The following is a 23,364-nucleotide window of genomic DNA, read 5'->3' as shown; positions in this document are numbered from 1 at the left end:
GTGTGAAAAGCTCAGATGGTGCTCATTAGTTCAATTATTTGCTGTATTGACTATACATCACCAGAAACCAATTTTTAAACATCCTTTCAGCTCCAGAAAACACTGTTAAAATCTGTTTTTCAGCTTATCTACAGTGATGAACAAACATTGCTACATCTATGAAAGTTTTAGACCAGAGAATATACCTCAGCTGATTCAGTATTCAAGACTCATTTTTATAGAAAGGCGCTTGCTATATCCTTCAAAAATACTACCTATGCCACACATAACGTGAAAAATACACACATTCCAAAAAAATGAGCTTTTCTAAAGATCACGTTTCTAGTGCTATATTTGACAAGAGCAAAACCTACCTGTTGGGAAACTGAAACCATCTGTTGAATGTTGGCAACAGTAGCCTGTTGCTGGACCACTTGTGGGAGTTTTGCAACCTGTAGTGATATGAAATAAAGAAAGATTGGATCAAAATAAAAAGCTGCTGATAGCAGCAAAACACCAAGGCCTGTTCATGGTAAGTTGTAGTTTGGCATTTTCCGTGAGGATGAATGTTTATGAAACATTTTAGATCAGTGAAAAGAAGAACTTAGCTAGGGGAGGAAGAAAACTATTTCAATTTTAACTACAAGAGAGTCATTTCCTCCCAACTACCTAGAAAATTGAAGGAAGCACATGAGTTCTAACAGGTTACATTATCTGGGATATACTTTTGAAAGAGTAATTCCAATTCCTAACCCCCTTCTTTTTCCTTGGTTAGGCTGATTCAGTTATGCAGAAAAGAAAGTATGTGAGTTGTCACCTACTCTAGGCTACCAGAGATTAGGCTGTGAGGCAGCACCAGAAACAGGAACAATTCTGGCTGAATTTTCCTCAGTAAACACGCTATGGAATCCCTTGCCTAATAAAAAGGAGTGACTCAATTATTTTATTTCAAAGAGGAAAGGTGAACTTGCAGCTCACAGCTATGACTTGCTGTAAGGCCACATATGCAGCACCAGTGAATTTTATTGAAAAGTCAATTTAAATGAATGTGTGACTAGAATTAAAATGAGTGGGTGCTGAATTCTACCTCACCTGTCATCTTTACAATTCTCCAGTCCCAGTACAGTTTAAGGTGCAAACCTGTGTTACCTGTACCTGAATCTGGGCCTGCACTTGCTGAGTTCCACCTGGTTTCTGGGTTTGGGAAATTGGAGTTGTTAAGAACTGTGTTTTAATGGCAGGCTGTGTAGCATAAGTTACTTTTTGCTGCTGTGAAGTCTGCTGTTGGGTCTGGACCGTAACCTGTTGAGCATTTATCTGCACAAGAGAAAAAAAGGCATCAATGACTACAAAAGAGAAGTGTATTTTAAAAAACAGGTATGTGGGAAAAAAGATTAATTACATTTAATTATTAAAAAAATTCTCCCAGTATTAGCAACAAAAAAATGAACACTAGATGAAAGCCTTCATGCATTTACACAAGTATTCAGAATTAAAGTACTTAAAGTTTCTCTCTTACACACAACACTCACACAACAATACACTTATTAAAAACTACCAAACAATCAACCACGTTACAGAAAAAATGAAGCACCTGAGAACCTGTTCTCTCTAGATATACCTAAGATCATCCCTAGAAATCCTGACTGACTCTCTAGGGGTGTCCTGGTCATCCAGAACCAAAGCTTTACAACCATTGCACAAGTTAATGGGAGGGCAGACAATAGTACCTTTTGCTGCACAGTTGCTTGTCCCTGTGCAACCTGGGGCTGGATGGCTTTCTGCTGCTGTGCTGCTTGGTGGTGCTTGAGTTTTAGCAGCTGCTGGACATGCAGTGGCTGTGCAACTACTGTCTGGCCTCCTGAAAATTACAGAAATAATTAGAACTGTAAGAGTCTTCAGTTGATTGCTTTGTCCCAGTAATCACAGCTCGCACACACAGATTCTACTTTTATAGACATACATTTGCACAGCTTTGAGCACTAACAACCCACTGATTTTAATGGGAATAAGACATGATTTTCACAGTGGAGAAAATTTCTTATCTAAGGGCACGAGTAAGCTAATTTTTTGTTCCAACAACAATCTTCAAGAAAAAAATTGTCTATACTACAGAGGCTGCTATGAAATACAATTCTTCCTATTTCCAACTTGCATTCACATACCTGCTGCTTTCTGTGGCTGCCCAATGGCAACACTAATGCCTGCCACAGTCACAGGGAGTGTGGTGACTCCTGCAGATGACACAACAGCAGCTGGAACAGACACCACTGGAGGCTTTGCCAGAGCAACCTGGGCTGCTTGTGGAGTCTGGGCCTGGATCTGTCCTTGTGCTTGGAGCTGGGAAGCAGGAACACGAGTCTAAGCAGTAAAAAATGAAGATTATTGTACCAGCACAGAAAGATTTGCTGCATATAACAGGTGATTATAATGTGATAGCTGTAAATGTTTCTAAATGTAATGGCTCCTGTACAGTGACACAATTCAGAGATGGTATCAATGGTAAGTACAACGTAAAGCTATTTATGTTACAGCAGTTCCTTCCGAACTGCCAGAGCAATGCAAAGGGCACTTGTGAGTGTGAATCATCAGCGCCCAGTTCACTTAAACCAGCCAAGAGTGAGATGTTTGAGACTGTTTTTGCCAAGTCAAAGCCAACTCACCAGGCGTGCCACTTGCAGGTTGGTGACCGTAGTGCCCGTGAGGACTGCGCCAGGACGAGGGGCTGTCACAGCAGTGAGCTGCTGAGTTTGCTGCTGCTGCTGCACTTGCACTTGTGCTGTTTGCTGCTGTGCCCCTTGCTGTGTCTGCTGTGCTGCCTGCTGCTGGGGGAGCTGCAGCTTCTGCTTCTGCAACTTGATCAGCTGCTCCTGCAAAAATCAAACACTTCCATCATTTCCAATGGCTTACATTACAGGAGAAAAATGGAGATGCATCCAAAGCCTAAAAGGAGAAACATTCTGTACTAGACTAGACCTAAGATCAAGTATCTAAAATGTAACTCTTACACAATGGCTTCCAGTGAGCAACAGTAAGTGCTTTCCATCCTGCCCTACTCTACTATTGAAAGTGCTGTCAGACTCACTGCCTGCATGAAATTTTAGTAGGATGAAATTTAAGAGGGAAATACATCTCACTCTAGCCCAAGAAAACAGGACACAACACACACTGCTAAGGAAGTTTGCAGTAATGAGAGCAATGTGTTGTTACTTCATGAGCAGTTCCTCACCTGTGACAATTTCCCTACAGTTTTTATTTGAGCTGGAGACTGGGCTTGTGCCTGAGCCTGGATCTGTGGGACCTGCACCTGAGCAGCCTGCTGCTGCTGTTGCCTCAGAAGCTGGAAGTGAGCAGGGGTGATGGTTTTGCCTGACAGCTGGACTGTTGGTGTAGCTGTGAATAAAGAAAAAACAAAATGTTATGACAGATACTTTTCAACATTCAGTTTAACTCATGAATTTCACCTGAGAAGAAAAATGCTTATTTTTCTGCTCCAGCACACCTTGTGGATTTACTACATGTAAGAACACATTATCACGAAAATTATGTAAAAGCAGAGTAGATAATAAAATACAAGGGTCCTTCTTCAGAATGCTCTTTTAGTGAAGACAGTCAATTCTAGTATTTTACTGCTAGATTGCTAATAATATTTTTAAATTGCAATGCCTAGGGGCCAAGCTCTCTATTGCCATGCTTTATCCAGACATACCAGAGAAAAATGAGCACCAACAATAAATCAAGTTAAAAATCACAGCCCTGTTTAATCGCATCCCAGACTTCCAATACTGTGGGGCTGTGGTGGTGGATCTACAGGAATTTTGAGGCCCCTTATGCACTACTGGAAAAAGCCCCTGAACACAGGATCATTACCTGGTGTGACCTGGGTCACCAAAGACCTTGTCTGGGTCTGCACAGGCGTGAGGTTGGTGGTGACCACGGCCGAAGCTGTCACCGACGTCACGGCGCGCACGCCCTGGGTGGAGGCGATGGTCACCAGCTCGGTGGACGCTGCCGGCGCCGCGGCCGCTCGCGGCTGGCTGTGAACCACCTGGGCAGTGGCGGTGCCGCCCGAGGTCTGCGAGGGAACACAGCCGTTACTGCTCCCCTCCCACGCCTCACGTTTCCCTTCTGCAAATGGAATTGGCCCTCTAGGCAATTTTAAAAACAAGCACAAAAATGCAAAAGTAAAAAAGCCCCAAATCTGTCCAACACATCTGTTTGGATGCATCTTAAAATCAGCATGTGGTTAAATCTTTTTCCAACAGGCTGATCACCAAACCCTTCACTCCATTACAGACATTTTATTTTAGTACCTTTCAATATTTTGCTTTATCTTCCATAGTCTTAAACCATTAACATAATCATAAAGATCATAATTAATAAAGCACAAAACAGTTACAGGCTGAAAATGTTAATGACATAATACATTGCTTTTAGCAGCACTTGCCGATAAATTATTTTTAACAGTATTAAGCATTTTTCTTCTGATAAACCATTCCAGTGTGTTCTGATGTTTTGATAAGAGAGAGAGGTTTTATAAAGAACCCCAAGATGCACATGACATTTGCAAGAAGCAGAATTTCTGACAACATGGAAATTATCAGCTATGCTGATAAAACATGCAACCCAATGTGTCCAGGGACACAACTAGTGACAGGATCTACTCACAGTCAGCGTGCCAGGTATAACAGGTGAGGCCAGACGCTTATTGATGGGCTGGAAGGTAGCAGCAGGGACCCCAGCAACAGTGTTCACGATCACATTTCCACTCACTGTAGCTGAAAGCAAGCCAGGATTAAATGTGATATTCTGAAAGTGAAAATCCTAATGTCCCATCACCTCCTATCTCCAATTATAAAGTCTCCTTACCAGTCTGGATGCTTGTCCCCGTCACTGCTGTTTTGATGGTGCCTGCCTAATTAGAAGACAATTAAGGTAACAGTTCAGAAAAACAATAAAAGAAAACTGAGCATTGCTTAACACAATGCTGTATTCTAGAAGTGACGAAATAACAAAAACGCAATGGAACACACAGAGATTTCTGCAGTTGTTCAGTTGTTCATTGACTCTACAGATCACAGCAACTAATGCATACATAAATCAGGATTCTGCCTCACTGATGAGCAACTGTAGACCAGCCAAGTGTGCTAAACCCTGGTCACTGGGCATCCCTGTTAGCAGAGGAAGGGAGCAATACCTTGGAGAACCACTCACATAGGAACATCACCGAGCACTTCATACACAGCAATGCTTGTGGCTCAGAACACATCCTCTGTGTCTTTCTGCAAAAGCTGTGGTACTCTTGCTCTTCAACAAGCAACGTAAATCCACCACTGCCTGCACACATTACTATGCAAACTGGATTGGCTCTAAATACAAAAGCCACAAGCCAGTCATCAGACTCATTCAGACTCTAGATATAGAGAAGACATTAAAACTTTGCACAAACTCGCAGTAAAAGCACAACGGTGTTTCCTGTAGGATGCATCATTTCACTTGCCTTGCAAAGGTTAATGAATCTTTGGATTTTAAGCTCTTTAACTGAGTTGCTCTTACAGCTACATTCTCTTTTATTCTCTGTATTCTGCAAGTTCTCTGTACAAATACTTCTCATTGACCATGTACATCTATTCACTCAGACTTCATTAAATGAAAGTCTGAAGTGAAAAAGGAAAAACCATGTTTGTACGGTGTTTTTTCACCTCAGAATGCCAAGATCTGTTGCTACAATGGTACAAATAGTCTTAATAAATCAGGGAACCAGAAGACACCAAGCATAACCAGGGAAAGCAAACAAGAAAAGAATATCTTTGATCTCACTATACTGACCTAAAATTCTCTTTCCAGAGAAAGCACGACACAAATACAGCACACACAGAAGAACTCAAGTTACTACATCAGAGGCACCGAGCTCTCCCTTTCTTACCAATACTGCTGTGTTGGCCACAGTAGTGACTGCAGTCTGCACCACTGCCTGTGGCTGCTGAACTACCTGTGCTTGTGCCTGTGCCTGTGGCTGGGCCTGGGCCTGCTGCACGGGGGGCTGCTGGGGGGGCTGCTGGCCCGCCTGGGGCTGCTGGGGCTGGGGGCCCGTCTGCTGCTGGGCCCTCTGCTGCTCCGCCAGCGCCTGCAAGGCAAGGGGCACCTTCAGTCTTCAAGCATGGAACAAGCAAGATGTGGTTTTTTAAAACAAAATCAAGCAACAGGAAAAAAACTCTTTATCCACAAAACCCCTTTAATTCTAACCACAGACAGCCCACAAAGCCGCCCTCACTTTTCAAGTCCAAGTTACACAACGTGACTGATTTCAAACTACAAGATGTACTCATGGTTTTATGGCTTAGAGCATAGCACAACAAGCAACTTATCATCCACAAGCAAGTATTTCTTTCTGAATAATATAAGAAAGGAGGCTACAGAATGGGCAAGAATTAAATAAGACTTTTACATGTTTTAGTATCTTTTGCAAAAATATGTTCCTCATTGTTTAAGGGGTCTGAGTGTGACAAGAGGCGCAAGAAAAGGCCCCACTTTGAGCCCTGGTTATCTAAACCTTGTACATGAGCAATGTGCAGCTGCTCATAACATCCACTGTACTGCCAAACTTCTCCCAGGAGGAAGCTCTGCTCATACCTCATCTGTTGCCTGATTTTTTAATTACTGCATTCATTTGTGCAGCAGAGATGGGACCATACCTTTTTCTCTTTGGCAATGCGTTCTGCTCGGAGGGACGCGACTTGAATCGGAGGAAGGGGCTTATCATAGTTGATTCCACTAGAAACAATGATAAGACAAAACACACAATATTTAGAAATAACTGAAACCTAAAAAAAAAAAAATGAACATAAAAAAGAGCACTTTTATATGACTTATAACTCCTTCAAGATAGGGAGTGCTCACCTTTCTGCAAGCACCGATGCATGCTTTGGATTCTTCTGGAAAGGATTCATGCCAAGTCTGAAATTGAGAAAAACTGGATTACTGGAGACAGAAAAAACTTTCAAAACAATATTTCATTTCACATATTTTAGCATGTAACACTGCAGTTTTGGTGAAGCTTCCATGATATTCCAGCCCCTACTGGAGCCCGCGTACAGACATTTAAGAGACTCAGAGTAAATACTAAATAAATACAGGAAAAACTGCAGGAAGATACATAGGAAAGAATGTACTATTAACAGCATAGACAGCAAATTGTCTACAATTCAAGCAAATGGACAGATATAAAGTAGATTTTTAAAACCCCAATTGAATGCAGTTTTGCTCTTAATGACAAAGAGCAAATTCCTGCAGAGACCCAAACACATGAAATATGGAGGTGTTTCCAATAACACAGAACACACAGAGAGAGATCAAGAACAGAGAAGGAGAGTGCAGAATAACCCTGGGTTTTAGAGCCATTCAAAACACAGTTTCCAGGAGATCTGTGGTGACAGGAGATCAAATGATCCCAGGTAAACTTACAGAGGTTTGATAGGTGGACTTCTTTTCCCTGCAATCATTTTCATCATCTCAAAATGATTAGTATAAAGCTGTGTGTGGGTTGCACCCTCATCTTGAGCATAGATCTGATTGGTACGAAGTGGGCGACTGTTTTTAGTCTAAAAAAAGAAAACAAACCAACTTTCAATTGCAAACTCACCCAACAGGACATTTTGTCTATGTTTAAACACAAGGCGCGCTTGTAGATTATTTAAAAACACTCTCCAACATATCTATCACAGACTGGTTCCTGCCTCGTGTCACTGATAACTTACTGTCACACAAAACTCTATGGGAAATATATAAAGAAAGAGCAAAATAAGGAGCAGTTCTCACGGTCACACTGGCATCAGCACTTGGGGACATACAAAATGGCAAACTCTAATTTGAGAAAGAATCTTTGCTTTAGTTCAGATTTTGCAAGTTTAATTCATTACCCAAACCAAGAGCCCATTAGTTTATAGTTATGCATAGCGCACACGTAAGATAATAAAACAAAACCATCACTGCACTGCTCTCCCAACAAAGCTAGGTTAACATCCACACACCATGCCAGTCTAACATTTGGCTTCTCCTAAGCAGAAACTGCCAGTCAGGGACAAACCTCCTTAGCAGTCAGAGAATGGGACTACAGCCAGAAGTTCTGGATTCTCCACCCAACTCTGTCACTAAATTGCTGTGTGGTTTGGAAGAAGGTGTTCACAGTCACGGAATTTGTTTTTGTTTCTGTAGCGTCCTATCATCCTCATTTACTAAATGTGTTTCAGGCATCAAATTCACTATGTATTTGTAATCCACTTAGACTCTAGCATGAAGTTCATCATTCTTACAGATCTTAAATACCATCAGGATAAGATACATGGTGGAAAAATGCCAACTACAGTTTAAGTGAAATCACAAACTTCTTGCATGATCTAAAATTTATCTATCAAATCCAAAAGCTGAAGTCTGGTGTCAATCCACTGTGTATCAACAAAGAAAGGAAAAATAAACTTGGAATTTTAATTGATGTTTCAGAACTCAAGTAACACTCAACATGGATCTCATATGAATTATCTGCCCACCTCCATTGCTGCTAAATACCACAGTGTCTAGATTTGATTTTGAAAGAATACCAATGCACACCTTATAAATACTTTTTGTCTTCTTTTTAGGATTAGCTTCGTACATTAGCTGTAAAATAAGAAGGAAAGTTAGATGATCTTTTGTGGAAGATTTTGTTCAGGTGCTTTTTCTTTTCAAAGAAATCACATAAAATAAGTGGAAATCCTGATGAGAATAATTTAAAAAGATCTTTTAAAAGTTATTTATTTACACTGTTGAAACGTTTAACAAAAAAACAAGTGTTTATGGAGTTAAGGAAAAAAAACTCTACAACTTAAGGTAAAAAAAAGACGCATCATTCCAGGTGAACTCACCTTTCCTTCCTCCCTTGGGATTATGACATTCTCGTATCGGTTGCGGCACTGCTTGGGCGAGCGATAGACTCTGCTGCAGGAGTTAACAACATCACTGACCAGGTCCCAGTTGGGAGTGTGTGCTGGTGACACAACAGCAAGGTTTAAAGGAAGCTCCAGCAGCTGCTTCACTGCCTGCAACAGAGAAAGGTATAAATGCATCAGGAGACATCGCTGCCATCTTCCAAACCTTCCCCTACCTGCGTGTGCCCACACACCGTTACTACAGTGGGACAGCTCAGGGCTACGGCTCTGTGTGCAGATGCAGTCACAGGGAATAAACAGGCATAAGGTGCCTTAATGCTGACTGATGTGCAGGGAAACAGATGGAGATTGGTATGAGAGGGACAGAGAGCTGCTATTCAAGTGCTGCTCTCCCCTCAATGGTTGGAAGAACCTTAGCTGCATTATCCAGTGTCCAGTCAGCACAACTAATCTGAATAATAGTAAGTGATTTCTAAAACAACAATAGGGCTTAATCATACATTTTGTAGTTTAGCCTTTAATTTCTCCTTAGAGGAGTACAAATGACAGGCAAGCTGTTCCAAGTTATGACAGCAAATTGCCATTAAGATTTAGAAATAACCTTGAAAAGATAAAATGAAGGAATAAAAACATAATGGCAGCAGAAGCTGAAGGTATCATCTGACCTGCAGAAGTGCCCAGTCTTCGCTGATCAACCACTCTGGATTATCCTGTCCAGCCTCAGTAGCTGGTTTGACAAGAGTTGGCAAAGGCTTTGCAAACTGTGTCTGTTGTTTCAACAAGATGTTCTTCTTTTGCTCTTTGCCCTCCCGACGCATTTTCAACATTCCTGGAGTTGCTCGATCGAAGAGTGAACGAGGTGGGATAACTGTCTCCCCATGACGCTGCTTCTTCTTTCTACCTGCTGCTAAGACAAAACATAAAGCATTATTGGTAGATACTGTCATTCTTTGATTCCTCTGCCTACAGTTGCAAAATGCTCATACATGTACAGAGTATTCCCCACTGCATCTGAAAAGCACAGCCAGGAACTAAACAGAGCCTGTTATAAAGTAAGACCAGCCCTGTCCTAACTGACAAAGCAGAATGTCTGCTTTCTAAAACTGTCCTTTTAAGAACATCTTTATGTCTAAAGAGAAGACACACCATAAGAACTGGGCCTTCCAGTGACTCTACTGCTTCAAGGCCATGGTGGGACAAGAATTTTCATCCCTTCAAACATGTAAATTTGGTCTTTACGGGACCAGACTCCAAAACAGATGCTTGAATTTATTAAACACTGCAACATGGGTGTTTCAATGCATTCTGAATATATAGGAGGCATGAAAACACCACTGATTTTTTTAAACTTTCAGCAAGAAATCCCAGAACCGTTTTGAGCACACACTCACCAGAGGGATCTGTTTTGTGTCGTTTACGCTCCTTCCTGACGTACACCGGAGGCAATTTTGACTCTGGAATAGGGGTGGTATCATACATCAGGCACATAACAGAATCTATGTAGATATCATTGTCATCCTGAGGTGGAGTAGGAGGAGTCCAGAGCTGCAGAGAATAAAGTCTGTAATTACTGCAATGTTAACTCACCACTGATCTTTATGTTTCATAAATAAAAAGTCTGTTTAGGCTGCCTGGTGTTACTTTTACTTACTGGCATAATTTCAGTTTGTCCATCTGGACCTTCATAGACATATTCCTACACAACAAAAAGAGAACATAATTCAAATGATCCAACTGAAACCTGAAGGTTAAAGGTGTCCTCAGACTAACTGTTAAGAAATAACTATTTAGATAAAACAAGACTAATCAGCAATTACTTTGTTGTATGCATCCTCCCGAGTGTAGGTTAGAAGTTCCTCTTCATCCTCCCAAAGCATTTTTTGCTCTCTTTCCTTTAACTCCTTCATATGCTGGACTTCCCAGGCTTTCTTTGCAGTTTTCAGTTCCATCTAGATTAAAGTCAGACTCCTTAGAAACTTCATACAGTAACAGACACTGGATTAGAAGTCATCAATTTGTAATTTAATGGATAAATGCCTTGAACTTTGACATTTTCAGACACAGAAATCTTATTTCTTATCAGATACTTTCACAATCATTTAGAAGATATTTATTGGTCTTTGTTGAGGGTTTTTAAACCATCAATATAAAGCAATCAAAGAATTTCAGTTAAACAAGGAAGACAATCAGAACACAGGCTCATTGAAATTAATGAAATTTTTTCCCCTGCTATCAATGGAGTACAGCAAATATTTGCTGAGCTGGGCTGAAAGCAATTCCCATTTATAAAAAAGCAATTAAGAACTGACACCTGCTTAAACCAGAGAATCCCAAAATAATGAGCTCTCTGTAAGACATTATGCTGCTCATAAGGTATAGCAAGAAAAGATCACAGAAGTGCCTACAATATATTCCACATCATTGGAGACTCTTCCATTTCATATTGAAAATATAATAAATGCTGTTCTGTGACAGAATAACATGGAAAAGAAAGATTTGTTTTACCTCACTCAACCGCGGCTCATTGTCATCAACTGAACCGTGGAAGAGCTCCAGATAATTCAAAGCATACTTCTCAATTGGAGTCAGCTGAGGGAAGTATCAAAGGGAAAAACTGTTACTTTGAGGATAATAAAAGAAATGCTACATGAAGTATCAAAGCTCTCCTTCAAACTCATCTTAACATTTTAAATCAGTGGGAGATCTCCCTTCCATTTAATGGGAGAAACAACAAAGTTGCTTTAAGGTCAGACTGCAAAGAAATTGAAACATTTGAACTAAACATTACTTTTTAGCAGCTATTCAAGGGAAGTCATGGTACCTGATCCACAACAGCAACTAACTCCTGCAGCTGTGAGGGCTCTTCATTGTATTTTGTCTCGCAGAGCTCTGAGATTAAAGGTTCAATGCTTGACTCAGATCCTATTTCTTGTATGTGATCATTTGACTCCTCATCCTCTCGTTCAATGCTGTTGAGGGCCTTTCAGAGAGATATATTTAAAATAATTAAGACTTCAAAAATATGGAAAGAAACTCCATAAGGAGTTCACTGAAATGCAACATAAATTTCTAGAGTAAGTCTCTGCTGCAGCAAGAGAAACAGTCCCAGAAATTATAAAACTCAGCTTTGGGCTTTTGGAAGTTTTGTCACAAGGCAAATGACAAAAGAGCATGAAACTACAAGAAAAAGAGACTGACAGAATTTACCCAAATAAAATGGGATTGGTTAGCTGTTTAATACTAATGTTGCACAGCTGTATTTTTAATGTGTGTTAATCATTACCTCTATGAATGGTCTTGCAACTTTAGGTGAAATATTTTCTGCTGGAGACGGCTCTTGAGAAAGTACTACAAATTCTTCTGCTTTCACTCTAAATCCAGAATCCTCCATAGGAGAATGAACCTCAAACAATTCCTGAATTGTTTGCTTCATAAATAGAAGGAAAAAAGAGAAATACATTCAATTTTTGGGAGCATTCTATTTTTTTCTATATCAGGAATGCCAGCCAGGATAGCCTGGCTTCACCAGTACAGTCACTGCCTCATGCATCTTCAGAGCAGCAATTCAGAGCCTATCTCTCTAAAGATCCAAACCTATTTCACATTTTTAAAGCTGTTGAGACCTTCACCCTTACAAGTTCTGCAAAATTTTGCAGCACGGTGAAGAAATCACAATATATTAAGTCATGGGTGATGTCTGTGCATCACTATGCAAATAACAGAACAAAACAGATGGACAATATTTGAAAGAATGTGGCCTCAACACTGAGAGTTCAAGCAATCATGAAATCCAATATGCTTCCTTATTAATTCTAGCCTAGACAGATTTCTACTGCTATTAAACACTCCAACACAGATGCTTGAATTTATTAAAAACTGCAACATGGGTGTTTCAATGCATTCTGAATATTAACTTACCTGTGTTAAAAAGGCCATTGAATAGTCATTTCCCTGAGCAGCTACTTCTCTGATCAAGTCCTTTGTGCCATTTTTCAAAAGTTTCTCTTCTACAGAATTACCACTGACAAGCCTAAAAAAAGGATAAAAATGTAGAAATCTGGTAAGTCGTTTCCAAACCAGCTTTCAGAAACAAAAAGACAAACTGTCCTTAGAGAATACTACTAAATGCTTAAAATGTGGTAGTATGTGGGAGTTTTTTTATGATGCAGGCCCAGAAAAAAAATGCACTACCACTTTTACTTTAGAGCTGTCTTTTAATAATTTATGTAATTAAAGAAAAAAAAAAAAAAAACAAAAAACTGAAATCAACAATGAAAAGGATCTCTTAAAAAACTCCATGTAGACTAACAGACAAAACCCATGCAGGTATGATTCATTTTCTACATTTGGTGTTAACCCCCCCCACTTCTTCACAGGATACCCTGGCATCTTTTTATTGAAGGGAAGTGTGTTTCAGCACTGTTTCCACTTTATTCCAGATCATCCAGGGCAGCACTATGTGAACTAACCTCACATTAAAACACGTTAAAGAGCAGATACTGACTGTCACCATCACCTGTATATATGGATATCTTTACATCTCCCAATTCTGTCACACCATTCCTGAGCTTTTGCATCCATCACTGGGTTCAGATCATTGTCATAGAAGACAACAGTGTCTGCCTCGACAAGATTGACTCCTGTGGAACGGCTGTGAGAGGAGAGGATGGCACAGAAAATGCGCTTGTCTCTGTTGAAAATTTTCATCAGCTCCTACATAAACAGAATAAAAGAAGGGACTAAATAAAATGCACACCAAAATAAAACACCAAACCAAATTCACTATAGCCCAATAAAAAAAAAGGGATAAAAACACATCAAGTGTTTCAAACTGAATACACAATGAGGCAAATTTCCTTTCTCTGCTGTAGTGTATAAAAGCCTGGTACCAGTGAGCAGCTGGTAGGGCACACTCACCTGCCGTTGTTCCTGGTTGGCATATTCATCAATCCTCACAAAGGTGAGGAAATGGAAATTCAGGAACAACTCCAGTATGTCCAGCATCAGAATCATCTGCGACAAAATCAGCACACGGCGCCCTTCAGATTTCAACTTCTGAAGCAAGACAGCAAGAGCTTCTAATTTTCCTATAATTCAAACAGAAAAACCAATGATGGTTTTATATACAAATTCCATTCGTGTGATAGAGGAAATTACTGAAATCTTGTCAGCAAATGTCCTTTACCTGAGTCATACTGCACCAGCCGGAGGTCAGGGAACTGCAGCAAGTGAGGAGTTGTCAGTTGTTGCAACTGATGCAAGTGTGGAGCTGCCTTCTGCCTCAGGCTGTGCTTAAGGAGTTTCAGTCTGTGACTGTATGAAGGGGGAGGATTTGCTACATAGAAACATGGGGGAGCAGCAACTGCAGCTGGCAACACGAAGAGAGCCCTGTGAAAAGCATCAAAATAAGGCAACGCCAATTGAAAAAGCTACACACAAAATGATCATCAATAATCATAGGCACAGCAATGAAAGTCAGTCTTAGCTAAACCAGCTTCTGCCTGCATCTCTGGGTCTTAACTCTTTTTAGTTGGGTCCAAGTGATACCTATTCAAGTAAATCCAAAAGCATAAGAATGTAAGCCTAAGCATGGTCAGCTGAACTTGGGCTTAAAATTAGGAAAGAGGCACTGAAAACACTTTATAAATAAGTGACTTCTTTTTACTTCCATGCTGCACATCATTTACTGCTAAATAAACCAGTCTAAACCAAATAAGGTCATCAACAGAAACAAGGTTTTTAGCCTTTTTGAAAAGTGTTTTAGAAACAACTAGATGTGTAAAGTCTTGTTAGGCAGGGTCACACATTACCTGTTAACAAGATCTTTCAGAGATTCCTGTTGCTGAACCAACCCCAGGATCATTTCCCTCAAGGGGTTACTCGGGCCTCCGCAGGCACTTGAGGAAAGGCAGCAGTTGACAAAGCCAGCCCACCTCCAGCTGTTGGCCTCACTGGAAGGCAGCTGGGAGGCCTTTGTGTCCCCAGCCAGGGAGCAAACACTCAGCACGTCCCGGCCGTACACCGGCGCCCGCGAGCAGCGGCGCTCGTTGCCGGAGAAGATCCTGTCCAGGCGCTCCTTCAAGAGCCGGTTCTTCTCCTCAAACGTCTCCTTTGCCAAGAGAAGGTGAATGAAAACCACATTTGCAGCTCATCACAGTAATAATAAATGAGGGATCTGAGGTTCTTTAGAATGAAACTATCAGGATCAGAGTGTAGATCCTAGAGCAGAATTACTACTTAGCCCAATTATTAAAGGTATACATTTCAGATAAAATCTGAAGACTACAGCTGAATTCAGTTCTTATTAGAGTCAATTCCACTTTAGTTTAGTATCTTCTTGCTTTTTAAAGGTACATTTTCATAGCTTTAGATATATTCTTAATGTTTCCCTATACTTTGTAAGTTGCTTGAATACCTTATCCAAAAACTTGTTAAGATTAGAAATCTGTATCAATTTGCCCGATTGCCATTGTGTTCAAAACACAAAAACCCATATGATTTCTTTATTTATGCATTACTAAATAATTAAAATATATTACAGTTAAAAGAACCTGTCTATCACAGCACAAGAAAGCTGTCAGCTGCCTTTATACACCAGATTATTTTATCTATGGATTACCAAATGCATCAGATCTGTCAACCTGAAACATGGACGTAAGTTGGGATATTTACCTACTCTATAATCATCAAAGTCCCTAATTAATTCCAGCTTTGCAAATTACAGCTTTCAACTATTACACAGATTTACTGTTGATTCTGAAAAGTGGTGTTTCCACAAGAAAATAAAAATTGAGTACCTGTGACTGTCCATGCAAAGGTGCTGGTTTTAATGCTGCTCCCATGTCACCAGATGGCAAGTTAGTAACCGTAGCTCTACCTGGAATACAAACTGAGGATAAACCTTGTGTTTATATATTTATTCATCTGATAATTGGTCTCTTTATAATTTTCAATAAGTAGACATTTCATAGCTGTAACACATCATTGCTGCAAATTTTCAGTCTAAGTGTCTATTGAGTATTGCAAATTTGTACTTTGTTATACATCAGATCTCTGACAGATATTCACACTAACTGTTCTCACAAAAATCCAAGATAGATCAAGGGAATTTTACTTTGCTTTGTACAAAGCAAAGTGCTGTGCTCCATTTGTACTTTATTTAAAATATCATGTATAGTGCAATACACATTGACATTCAGAAAATGTAGATATGAGCACAATAGAAAATAGAAAATGCTCTAATTCAGGAAAAGATTGTTTTAACTTATCTTGAGCAAATCATCTAAGATTTTCAGAAAACACATCAATTGAGTGTGTCTACAAATTCCATGTGATGGAATCTCAGTAGCATTCTTGTGATTTCAACTGTTAGCAGATGTTTACCCAGACAGTAACTACACTGTAAGAGCATCACGCCATTTTGAAGGAAGGGCTTTTTATGTCCCATGAAAATTATACCAGATGGCCATTTTCGGCGAATGAACTCCTAGTGCTATATTTATCTTCATTTAATAATCTGCTGTTTTGCTGTAAATGCATTAATTTCTCCATTATTTTTGATCAACATCTTGGTTGTGTTTTTAAACAAGGAACTGATCACATTTACAGCAAGGCATCAAATATCTAAGCAACATTTGCAGAGGGAAATGGACAACTGTAGCTTGATCAGCTAGAGAAGTGAAAGAAATTAGATAAAAGCAAAATCAATGTGGAAAAATTGAGGGAATAACTGGACATTCTCTGCCAGTATAAAAAATTATCACCCTTGATTTTTCCTTGCAAAAATTAACGAAGTATTTCAATTTTACTTCTTCCTGAAAAAATTTGACCAAAGGTGAAACCGGTAAAAAAAAAAAAATCTATAATTAAGTTACACGCTGTCCAAAGTTTGTACTAAAAATTTTCTTAGAACTCCAGCACACACCAAATACAAACTGCAAAGATTTGCCTCATAGTTTACCCACTTCTGAGCTCAACTTACAGAATTATGATCTGCACCAATTTGGAGTTCTATACGAATGTGATTTTAGCAAATGAATATTTAGACAGACACTTCTTCAGGCTGGAAAACCCACCTTGCTGTGTGACTGCAGTGGACGTTGGGCCACCTGCCTGGTGCTGGTTTCCTAAAGCGTTCAGGGCGTTCTGCACAGTTCCTGCTTGGGAAACCGTCTGCATGACCACGGGGCCCTGAGGCCTCAGGTACTGCTGCCCCGGGGCTGACACAATCTGAAGGACACTTCCTGCAGTGGAGGATTTTAACACACTTTAGAGTGGAAAGGAATTCAGGTTCTGGAGCAAAATCTATTAGTGTTGCAAGCTGATCATTACTGTTTCAAACTATGTTAAATTTTACCAGGCATGTTCATTACACCAATCTGCCAAAAAGGAGGGAAACACCCAAGTATTCATAGCTGAAGAGGAGTTTTATGTCATAGGGGTATCATTCTAATCTAGGTATTTATACAGAATTTGGACAAAATGCAATCAAACAGAAAGTCTTCATTTAACATTCCCTCTATTTAATTTGCCACAGAGAATCAAGATATGTTGGTTTTCCTGAATTTGGCAATTCCAGCAGCCAGGGAGACTTGAGAACAAAATATAGTGTAGGTAGAGCATTCAGACAAGGGCAATAATTGGGCCAAAATTCAGAAGCATGCCAATCTTGAAGTATTATTTACACAATTTCAGAATAAACCAAAAATGTTCTCAGCTTTTCTGTTTCTGCTCAGCAGGGAGTTTTTATCAAATAATGCCTCACCTTACTTTAGCTGCACTGCATGGGTGTGAAAACAAATCAAATAATGACATTTTTTAAATACAGTACAGAAAAATAAAGTAACCATGTCTTTCATTTGATAGGCATTTATTTTTCAAACCAGAGCTACCTAGACTCACAGAAAATAGGAAGAGCAGGACAGTATAAGCATTGGGGATGGAAAAATCTCCAGCAACAAGGAACATGGTGCCCATATCAAAACATGAACATTCTGAATAATGGAAAATTTCCTTTGTTAAATAAGTACCTTGTAGCTGCAGGGGCTGCCCTGCAGTGAGCTGGCGGAGTTGACTGTGTGACAAGGTGAACTTGTTCCCCTGGAACTGCAGAGTCACTGGGGTCTCTGGCTGAGCAATCCTGCCTTGTGCTCCTGCTATAGAAGCCAGCTGGGCTATTTTTACTACCTCACCACCTGTTAAGGAGGGAAAGAGGCATTAAAAAAATCAAAGGTGGGAGGCAAGTTGTTCAATATCCACAATTCTACATTTTGGTTAGTAAACTGGTGCTGAAGCGCCTTCCATGCATAATTATACTTAGTGCATCAAAAGTGTCATATAAAAGTTAAGCAGGTATTGCTTTCTATATTTGTTGGACAAACTGGAAAGAAGCTGATTGTTTAAAGGGTAAGAACATCAACATTTTAGAAATTACCACTTTCATTAGCAAAAAAGTTAAGAGCTACCTGAAAACTCATGTGACACTTTGTAACAGAACAAGTATAGACATTAAAGTGATTTTCACTGCCTTTTCAAGAGCATGAAGGAAGGTTTAAGGAAGAAATTAAAATATTCCTATGTGTGGCACATTAAGTACGCATTCGAAATTTGCTGATGAAACGTGATTTATTTTAAGCAATCTGCATTTAGACAAACCAAAAAGCTTTGAAGTGGCAAGGACCAAGCTTTTTGTGATTTAAATGCAGAAAGGTTAGAGGCATTTCAGCATTAAGTTTTATGATATTGAGAAACTACTGGTGTGAAAATTCAGCTTTTGTAAAGGCAGTGCTTACCCCAGAGATAAAATTAATACATCAGTGCTCAGTACTCTCTACACATGCTAATAGGCAGTGCACATACAACCTTAAAGCAAAGCCTCATCACTTTTCTCTGCCTAACAGTGGCGACGCTCCTCTCCGCCGGAGAGGCCTTTAGCAGATGGATTAGTGTTTAACATGAAAGGAATAATTAGGAGAGAGCTAAAACATTTGGTCTGAAGGAAGTCTTGCCAGCAGAAGAAACATGCAGAAACAGGAGATTAAGTTGACACCACTAATGTATGTCCACAGCAATTCTATTGTTTCTTATCCAATTTTCGATTTTCCTTGGTCATAAGCAACGTACTGAGCAAGGCTAATCAGAAGAGTGAAAAAAAAACAACGATTCTGTACACATCTTAGGGTGCCTAGTAACTTAACCTCATTTGAGTACAAAGGTGGGAGAAACCTTGAAAGGGGAGGCCACTTACTAGGCAACCGTGCCTGGGCCTGAGAGGTCAGTACGAGCCTCTGAGGCAGCACACTCTGTTGGATGGTGTGCGGGGGGGGCTGTGGCTGTGGCTGTGGCTGGGGCTGGCCCGGCTGCGGGGCCGGCGCAGAGGTCTGGCCCCGCGGTTTCACAGGGTTGGCTGCGCTAGTTGCTGTGGTGAAGGTCGCTGCGGGCTGGTGTCTTGGAGCACTGGTGGAAGCCTGAGTTGTCTGAAACTGTGCTGCTGCAGCTGCAATCAATAAGGGTTGTTTGTGCAAGCTGTTAGAGGTTTTAACTCCGCTCTTTTAAACAACCTGCATTAAAAAGAAACCTTCCAACAGGATAATCAAACGGCTACAAGAACGGCTTTGTCCTTACACACCGGGATTTCTAGCCATACCTCTTACTCCATCCTATTGTTAAAACATTATCTATTTGGAAAACATTGTTTAAAGGCTAAATAAATACAGAGAAGCACTGTACATTCCCATCTTTGACAGAACATTACACGTCTTCGGGGTTTAAGTATCAACTGTGGCATATTTACTCCATATGCTAACAGGTTACACAAAGCTTAGTTTTGCATTATACTGGCAGATCATACTGGAGAAACTAGTGGGGAATTTTACTGGCAATTAGTCTGTTGGTATTTTTAAGCCATTAGTATTCTAGACCAATAAGCTAGAGGGAAAAGGAGTTCTATTAAACAGACTAACTTGTATCTGTCTACGCTGAGGTGCAGGTGACCAGGGTGGCACTGACTCCCTTACCTTGATTTGAGGACACCGTAGCTATGGGGGATCTGCCTCGAACTTGTCCCTGCTGAGTCACCGTTGCCGTGGTCACCGTGCGCTGGACTTGAGTGCTCGGGAAAACTACAGTCCTGCCCTCGGGCTTCTGACCATACTGAACGGGCTGGAACAACCTGGCGAGAGCAGGAAAAGTCAAAGTCTATAGAAAGATCATAGTTTGGCCTTTAGAATTAAACTCTGTCACCCCAGGAACATTTAAACTGATCATGTCAGATGCTGATCTTCCTGCAGATGGCTGAAGCTGGCAAGACTCATCAGCTCACAAGCTTCCTGAGTGAACATTGTAGAAAGTGATTTTGCTGAATCCAAGAAAAAAAACTTTCATTGCCATACACCCAGTTTAATGCAGGACACTTCAGAATTGCAGCAAACATCTTAAAGAGGCTATCTATATCTGGGAAAAGATGTATCTGAAGATATCTGAAAAAAAGGGCTCCCATATAATTTCCAGAGAGACATCAACATGCTGCAGGCCATCAGGCAGCTCTCTTGCATTAGAAAAACAGTTCTATATTACTTTGAGAACAATACTTTACTAGAAGAAAAATACTTTTAAAAAATGTACTGCTATAAAACTTCATATATCTCTGCCATAACAGTGAGAGCACAGCTGACACTGCAGGTCCAACTTAGCCTTGAATTATCCTCATGCTATTTCTGCAAAACAACACTCAATTGTCATAAACATGGTCCAAGAACAAAGTTCATCTGCTGCTAAGTAAGGACTATGGAAAATCCATCAACAAAGTTAAAATGGAATTGCATGCCTCGAAGAAGAGAATTCTTATTTTCAGAGGTAAACACGAAAGCAAGAGAAAAATTAAATGCAAAGGTAAGTCTGAGGTTTTGTGTGAATCCCATTAGCAGAGATGCAGAGAGAACTCAGTGAAGATTGCAGCAGAGCCACCTTTTGCTGCTGTAATTCTAGCTTAGAAGGAGTGTAGGTGTACACACCTGCTTGGTTTGAGCTTCACTGGGTTGGGTCTCGCCGGTGGTGGAGGGGAGCTGTAGATTTCTTCAATCAACTTTCTAGTAACCTTTTGTTTTGGCAACATTTGTGCTTCATAATGAGTCATTTTGTCTTCCATTCCAATGAGATCAAAAAGAGACAAGTCCGATTCCTAGGGATTCCAGAAAATTGTTTGTTTTATGTGATGACCCAAACAGCTAAGTCCTCTTTACATTCAATGCTGAATTAAATTTCTATGTATTTACTTTTAAACTTGAAATAAATGCTGAATTAAATTTATATATATATACTTTTTAACTTGAAATAAATGGTGTAAGTTTAAGAAGTAAGCTATTAACTATTAGCCAAAACTGTCTAGAAACTTTGGAAATAAATCTTAAACTGACAGTCCCATTTTAAGCATTAGAAGAAAAAGAACTGAAATCATTAGCCAGTTATGGAAATTAAAGCAAAACACATTTAACAATTCTTCATATATCATAGTTTCCAAAAAATTACATAGAACTCTTTGAAGGTTAACTATCAAGTTTAAATGCCAAACTATAACTTAGGAGTAGAAAAATATGAAGTATGGAAATAAAATTAAACAAAAAATGTCAACTGCTCCATTACTCATACTTCTTTTATATTTTTTATCATGTCAAGGAGTGGGATCACTTGTTTAACAATAACAGAAATAGTGGTACTTCAAATGGATTGACAGTAGGGTACTAATTTAGTCATTGCAACAGAATGTTTACTGTGATGTGAAAAAGAATAAGTCTCGCTTTCCTTCAGCTAGTAAAAGCAACAAGAAAATTGCAGAATGCCATAATTAAACACAGTGCTACCCAGAGTGACTTCAGTGTTGGAAAATTCCTGCAAACATGAGAATGATAAAAGCAAAGGTATTTTCTCTTTGACCAAGTAGTTCCATGAAAAATTACTGTTTAGAAACCACTTAAAAAGTTGAAACCACTATGACAAAAAAAGACATGCAGCAAGAACACACGTGGTAGCCACAGTTATGGAAGAGAGAATTCCTTCTATTTATAAACTTCAGGTTGATTTATCACATATAACAAAACAATAGGAAGTACTGAAATTCTGCCAGGGCACGAAAAGAGGAAAAAAACCTTAACATTTCTACTGACCTTCCAAATATCCCTTTCCAGGGCTCGCAGCACCAGAGAGGCTGTTCTGTATTCCAGTGTTTCTGATACAAAAGAGGAGCTTGAAAGGCGGGGGTTTATCAGATCAGGGTGGTTACAGATCCGCTGCAGCTGCATCAGGACATGCAGGACACTGATGAAGTGTCCACTTTTGAGGGCTTCCTGGGTTCTACCAAATAAATTATACAGAAAGACATTGATTCATGTGCAGATTTCATGGAGGTGTCCCTAAATCAGCAAGGTGAGAATGAGCAATGCAGTATGTTATGCAAAAGTCTTAGAACAAGTTTAGATTTCACCAAGGTCTTCTGTAGTATTCTAAGCAGCACTGTACCAAAAGTAAATGTGGAAAAGTGAAACTTTAAAACCCAGTGCTGCCTTACAATCAAATACAACCTATCTAGCTCCCCATCCTCTCCCTGCTTTGTTTCTGTTTCACCCCTGCACCTATCAATTACCACTGGTAGGGGGGTGGTGAGGAAAATATCTGGCTTTAAAAAAATTAAGAACCACCCATTAGAGACAAATGTTAAAACAAAGCAGCAGAAGACCTGACCATCATAACTGGATTCTTAGGCTCCAGAGGTAAATGCATGTTTATCACATCAGCATCAAATACCATAAAATTACATCACCTGCTGTAATTCTATTCTATAATGCAATCACATTTTATTCACAGGTCATAATGCAAAATTTCAGAGAAACACTAAAACACTTCACCCCACAACAATCATTTTTTTCTTTGCTTAAGCACTAAAAGTGACAGCATTTTATATTCACCGTTTCAAGCCCTTACCCTGGTTGCAATATGACATCCTCATACATGGCTTTTTGTCGACTAGACAGACGGCACTTGAGCACGTGTTCATACTTCTTTGTGAGCTGCTTTTCAACATCCCTCTTTGATCTCCGCAAAATAAATGGCTGAATCATCTGAAACGTTTCAGAATTGAGAGGAAAAAAATTCTCACTTCAAAGAGTTTACAACAGGAAGCTAAACTTACTCACACTGAACAGATTTGATGTGATAAACTGCATATGCTATATATCATTCTGCTATGCACACATTCGTACAGACATTAATTTGCTCTTTAATTTCTGCATGTCATGCTCCAAAATCTGAGCCTTGTATTTTTTTTAAAAGAAATCTCCACACTGTTTTGGTAGCAGAACCCTCTGCTTTCAGCGGGATTTTCTGTCTAAACTGAACAAAGTGTTAAGAAAAGACACAAATTCTTATCTGAAGCATGTATTTTTATTCCCTCTTTCCTTAACAGCATTAC

General features: G+C 39.8%; 1 protein-coding gene across 12 annotated transcripts in view; it reads right to left on the bottom strand.

The window, feature by feature from the left end:
* Nucleotides 1–23,364, bottom strand: part of EP400 (E1A binding protein p400) — a 45,929-nt gene that overhangs the window by 2,961 nt on the left and 19,604 nt on the right. For 3 of the 12 annotated variants that reach the window (XM_053993532.1, XM_053993540.1, XM_053993539.1), the window contains 35 exons: nt 22,878–23,014; nt 22,064–22,250; nt 20,915–21,081; nt 19,919–20,073; nt 19,150–19,398; nt 17,933–18,097; nt 16,979–17,146; nt 15,701–15,792; nt 14,714–15,012; nt 14,089–14,291; nt 13,821–13,990; nt 13,420–13,616; nt 12,822–12,933; nt 12,187–12,330; nt 11,725–11,883; nt 11,409–11,492; nt 10,721–10,852; nt 10,555–10,599; nt 10,295–10,448; nt 9,569–9,807; nt 8,880–9,053; nt 8,587–8,634; nt 7,444–7,580; nt 6,880–6,936; nt 6,675–6,753; nt 5,906–6,106; nt 4,849–4,894; nt 4,648–4,757; nt 3,850–4,054; nt 3,209–3,372; nt 2,643–2,849; nt 2,145–2,340; nt 1,710–1,840; nt 1,129–1,296; nt 354–431 (listed from right to left, as the gene is read on the bottom strand). In XM_053993532.1, coding sequence (XP_053849507.1) covers nt 354–431; nt 1,129–1,296; nt 1,710–1,840; nt 2,145–2,340; nt 2,643–2,849; nt 3,209–3,372; nt 3,850–4,054; nt 4,648–4,757; nt 4,849–4,894; nt 5,906–6,106; nt 6,675–6,753; nt 6,880–6,936; nt 7,444–7,580; nt 8,587–8,634; nt 8,880–9,053; nt 9,569–9,807; nt 10,295–10,448; nt 10,555–10,599; nt 10,721–10,852; nt 11,409–11,492; nt 11,725–11,883; nt 12,187–12,330; nt 12,822–12,933; nt 13,420–13,616; nt 13,821–13,990; nt 14,089–14,291; nt 14,714–15,012; nt 15,701–15,792; nt 16,979–17,146; nt 17,933–18,097; nt 19,150–19,398; nt 19,919–20,073; nt 20,915–21,081; nt 22,064–22,250; nt 22,878–23,014 — 5,259 coding nt within the window. The remainder of the gene's footprint in view (nt 1–353; nt 432–1,128; nt 1,297–1,709; nt 1,841–2,144; nt 2,341–2,642; nt 2,850–3,208; nt 3,373–3,849; nt 4,055–4,647; nt 4,758–4,848; nt 4,895–5,905; nt 6,107–6,674; nt 6,754–6,879; nt 6,937–7,443; nt 7,581–8,586; nt 8,635–8,879; nt 9,054–9,568; nt 9,808–10,294; nt 10,449–10,554; nt 10,600–10,720; nt 10,853–11,408; nt 11,493–11,724; nt 11,884–12,186; nt 12,331–12,821; nt 12,934–13,419; nt 13,617–13,820; nt 13,991–14,088; nt 14,292–14,713; nt 15,013–15,700; nt 15,793–16,978; nt 17,147–17,932; nt 18,098–19,149; nt 19,399–19,918; nt 20,074–20,914; nt 21,082–22,063; nt 22,251–22,877; nt 23,015–23,364) is intronic. The other 9 variants (XM_053993533.1, XM_053993535.1, XM_053993534.1 and 6 more) reach the window with 9 other exon arrangements.

Source organism: Vidua macroura, chromosome 18, assembly GCF_024509145.1.
Source record: "Vidua macroura isolate BioBank_ID:100142 chromosome 18, ASM2450914v1, whole genome shotgun sequence".
Classification (NCBI taxonomy): domain Eukaryota; kingdom Metazoa; phylum Chordata; class Aves; order Passeriformes; family Viduidae; genus Vidua; species Vidua macroura.
Note: the sequence above shows the minus strand (reverse complement) of the source record. Positions and strands in the feature narration are given on the sequence as shown.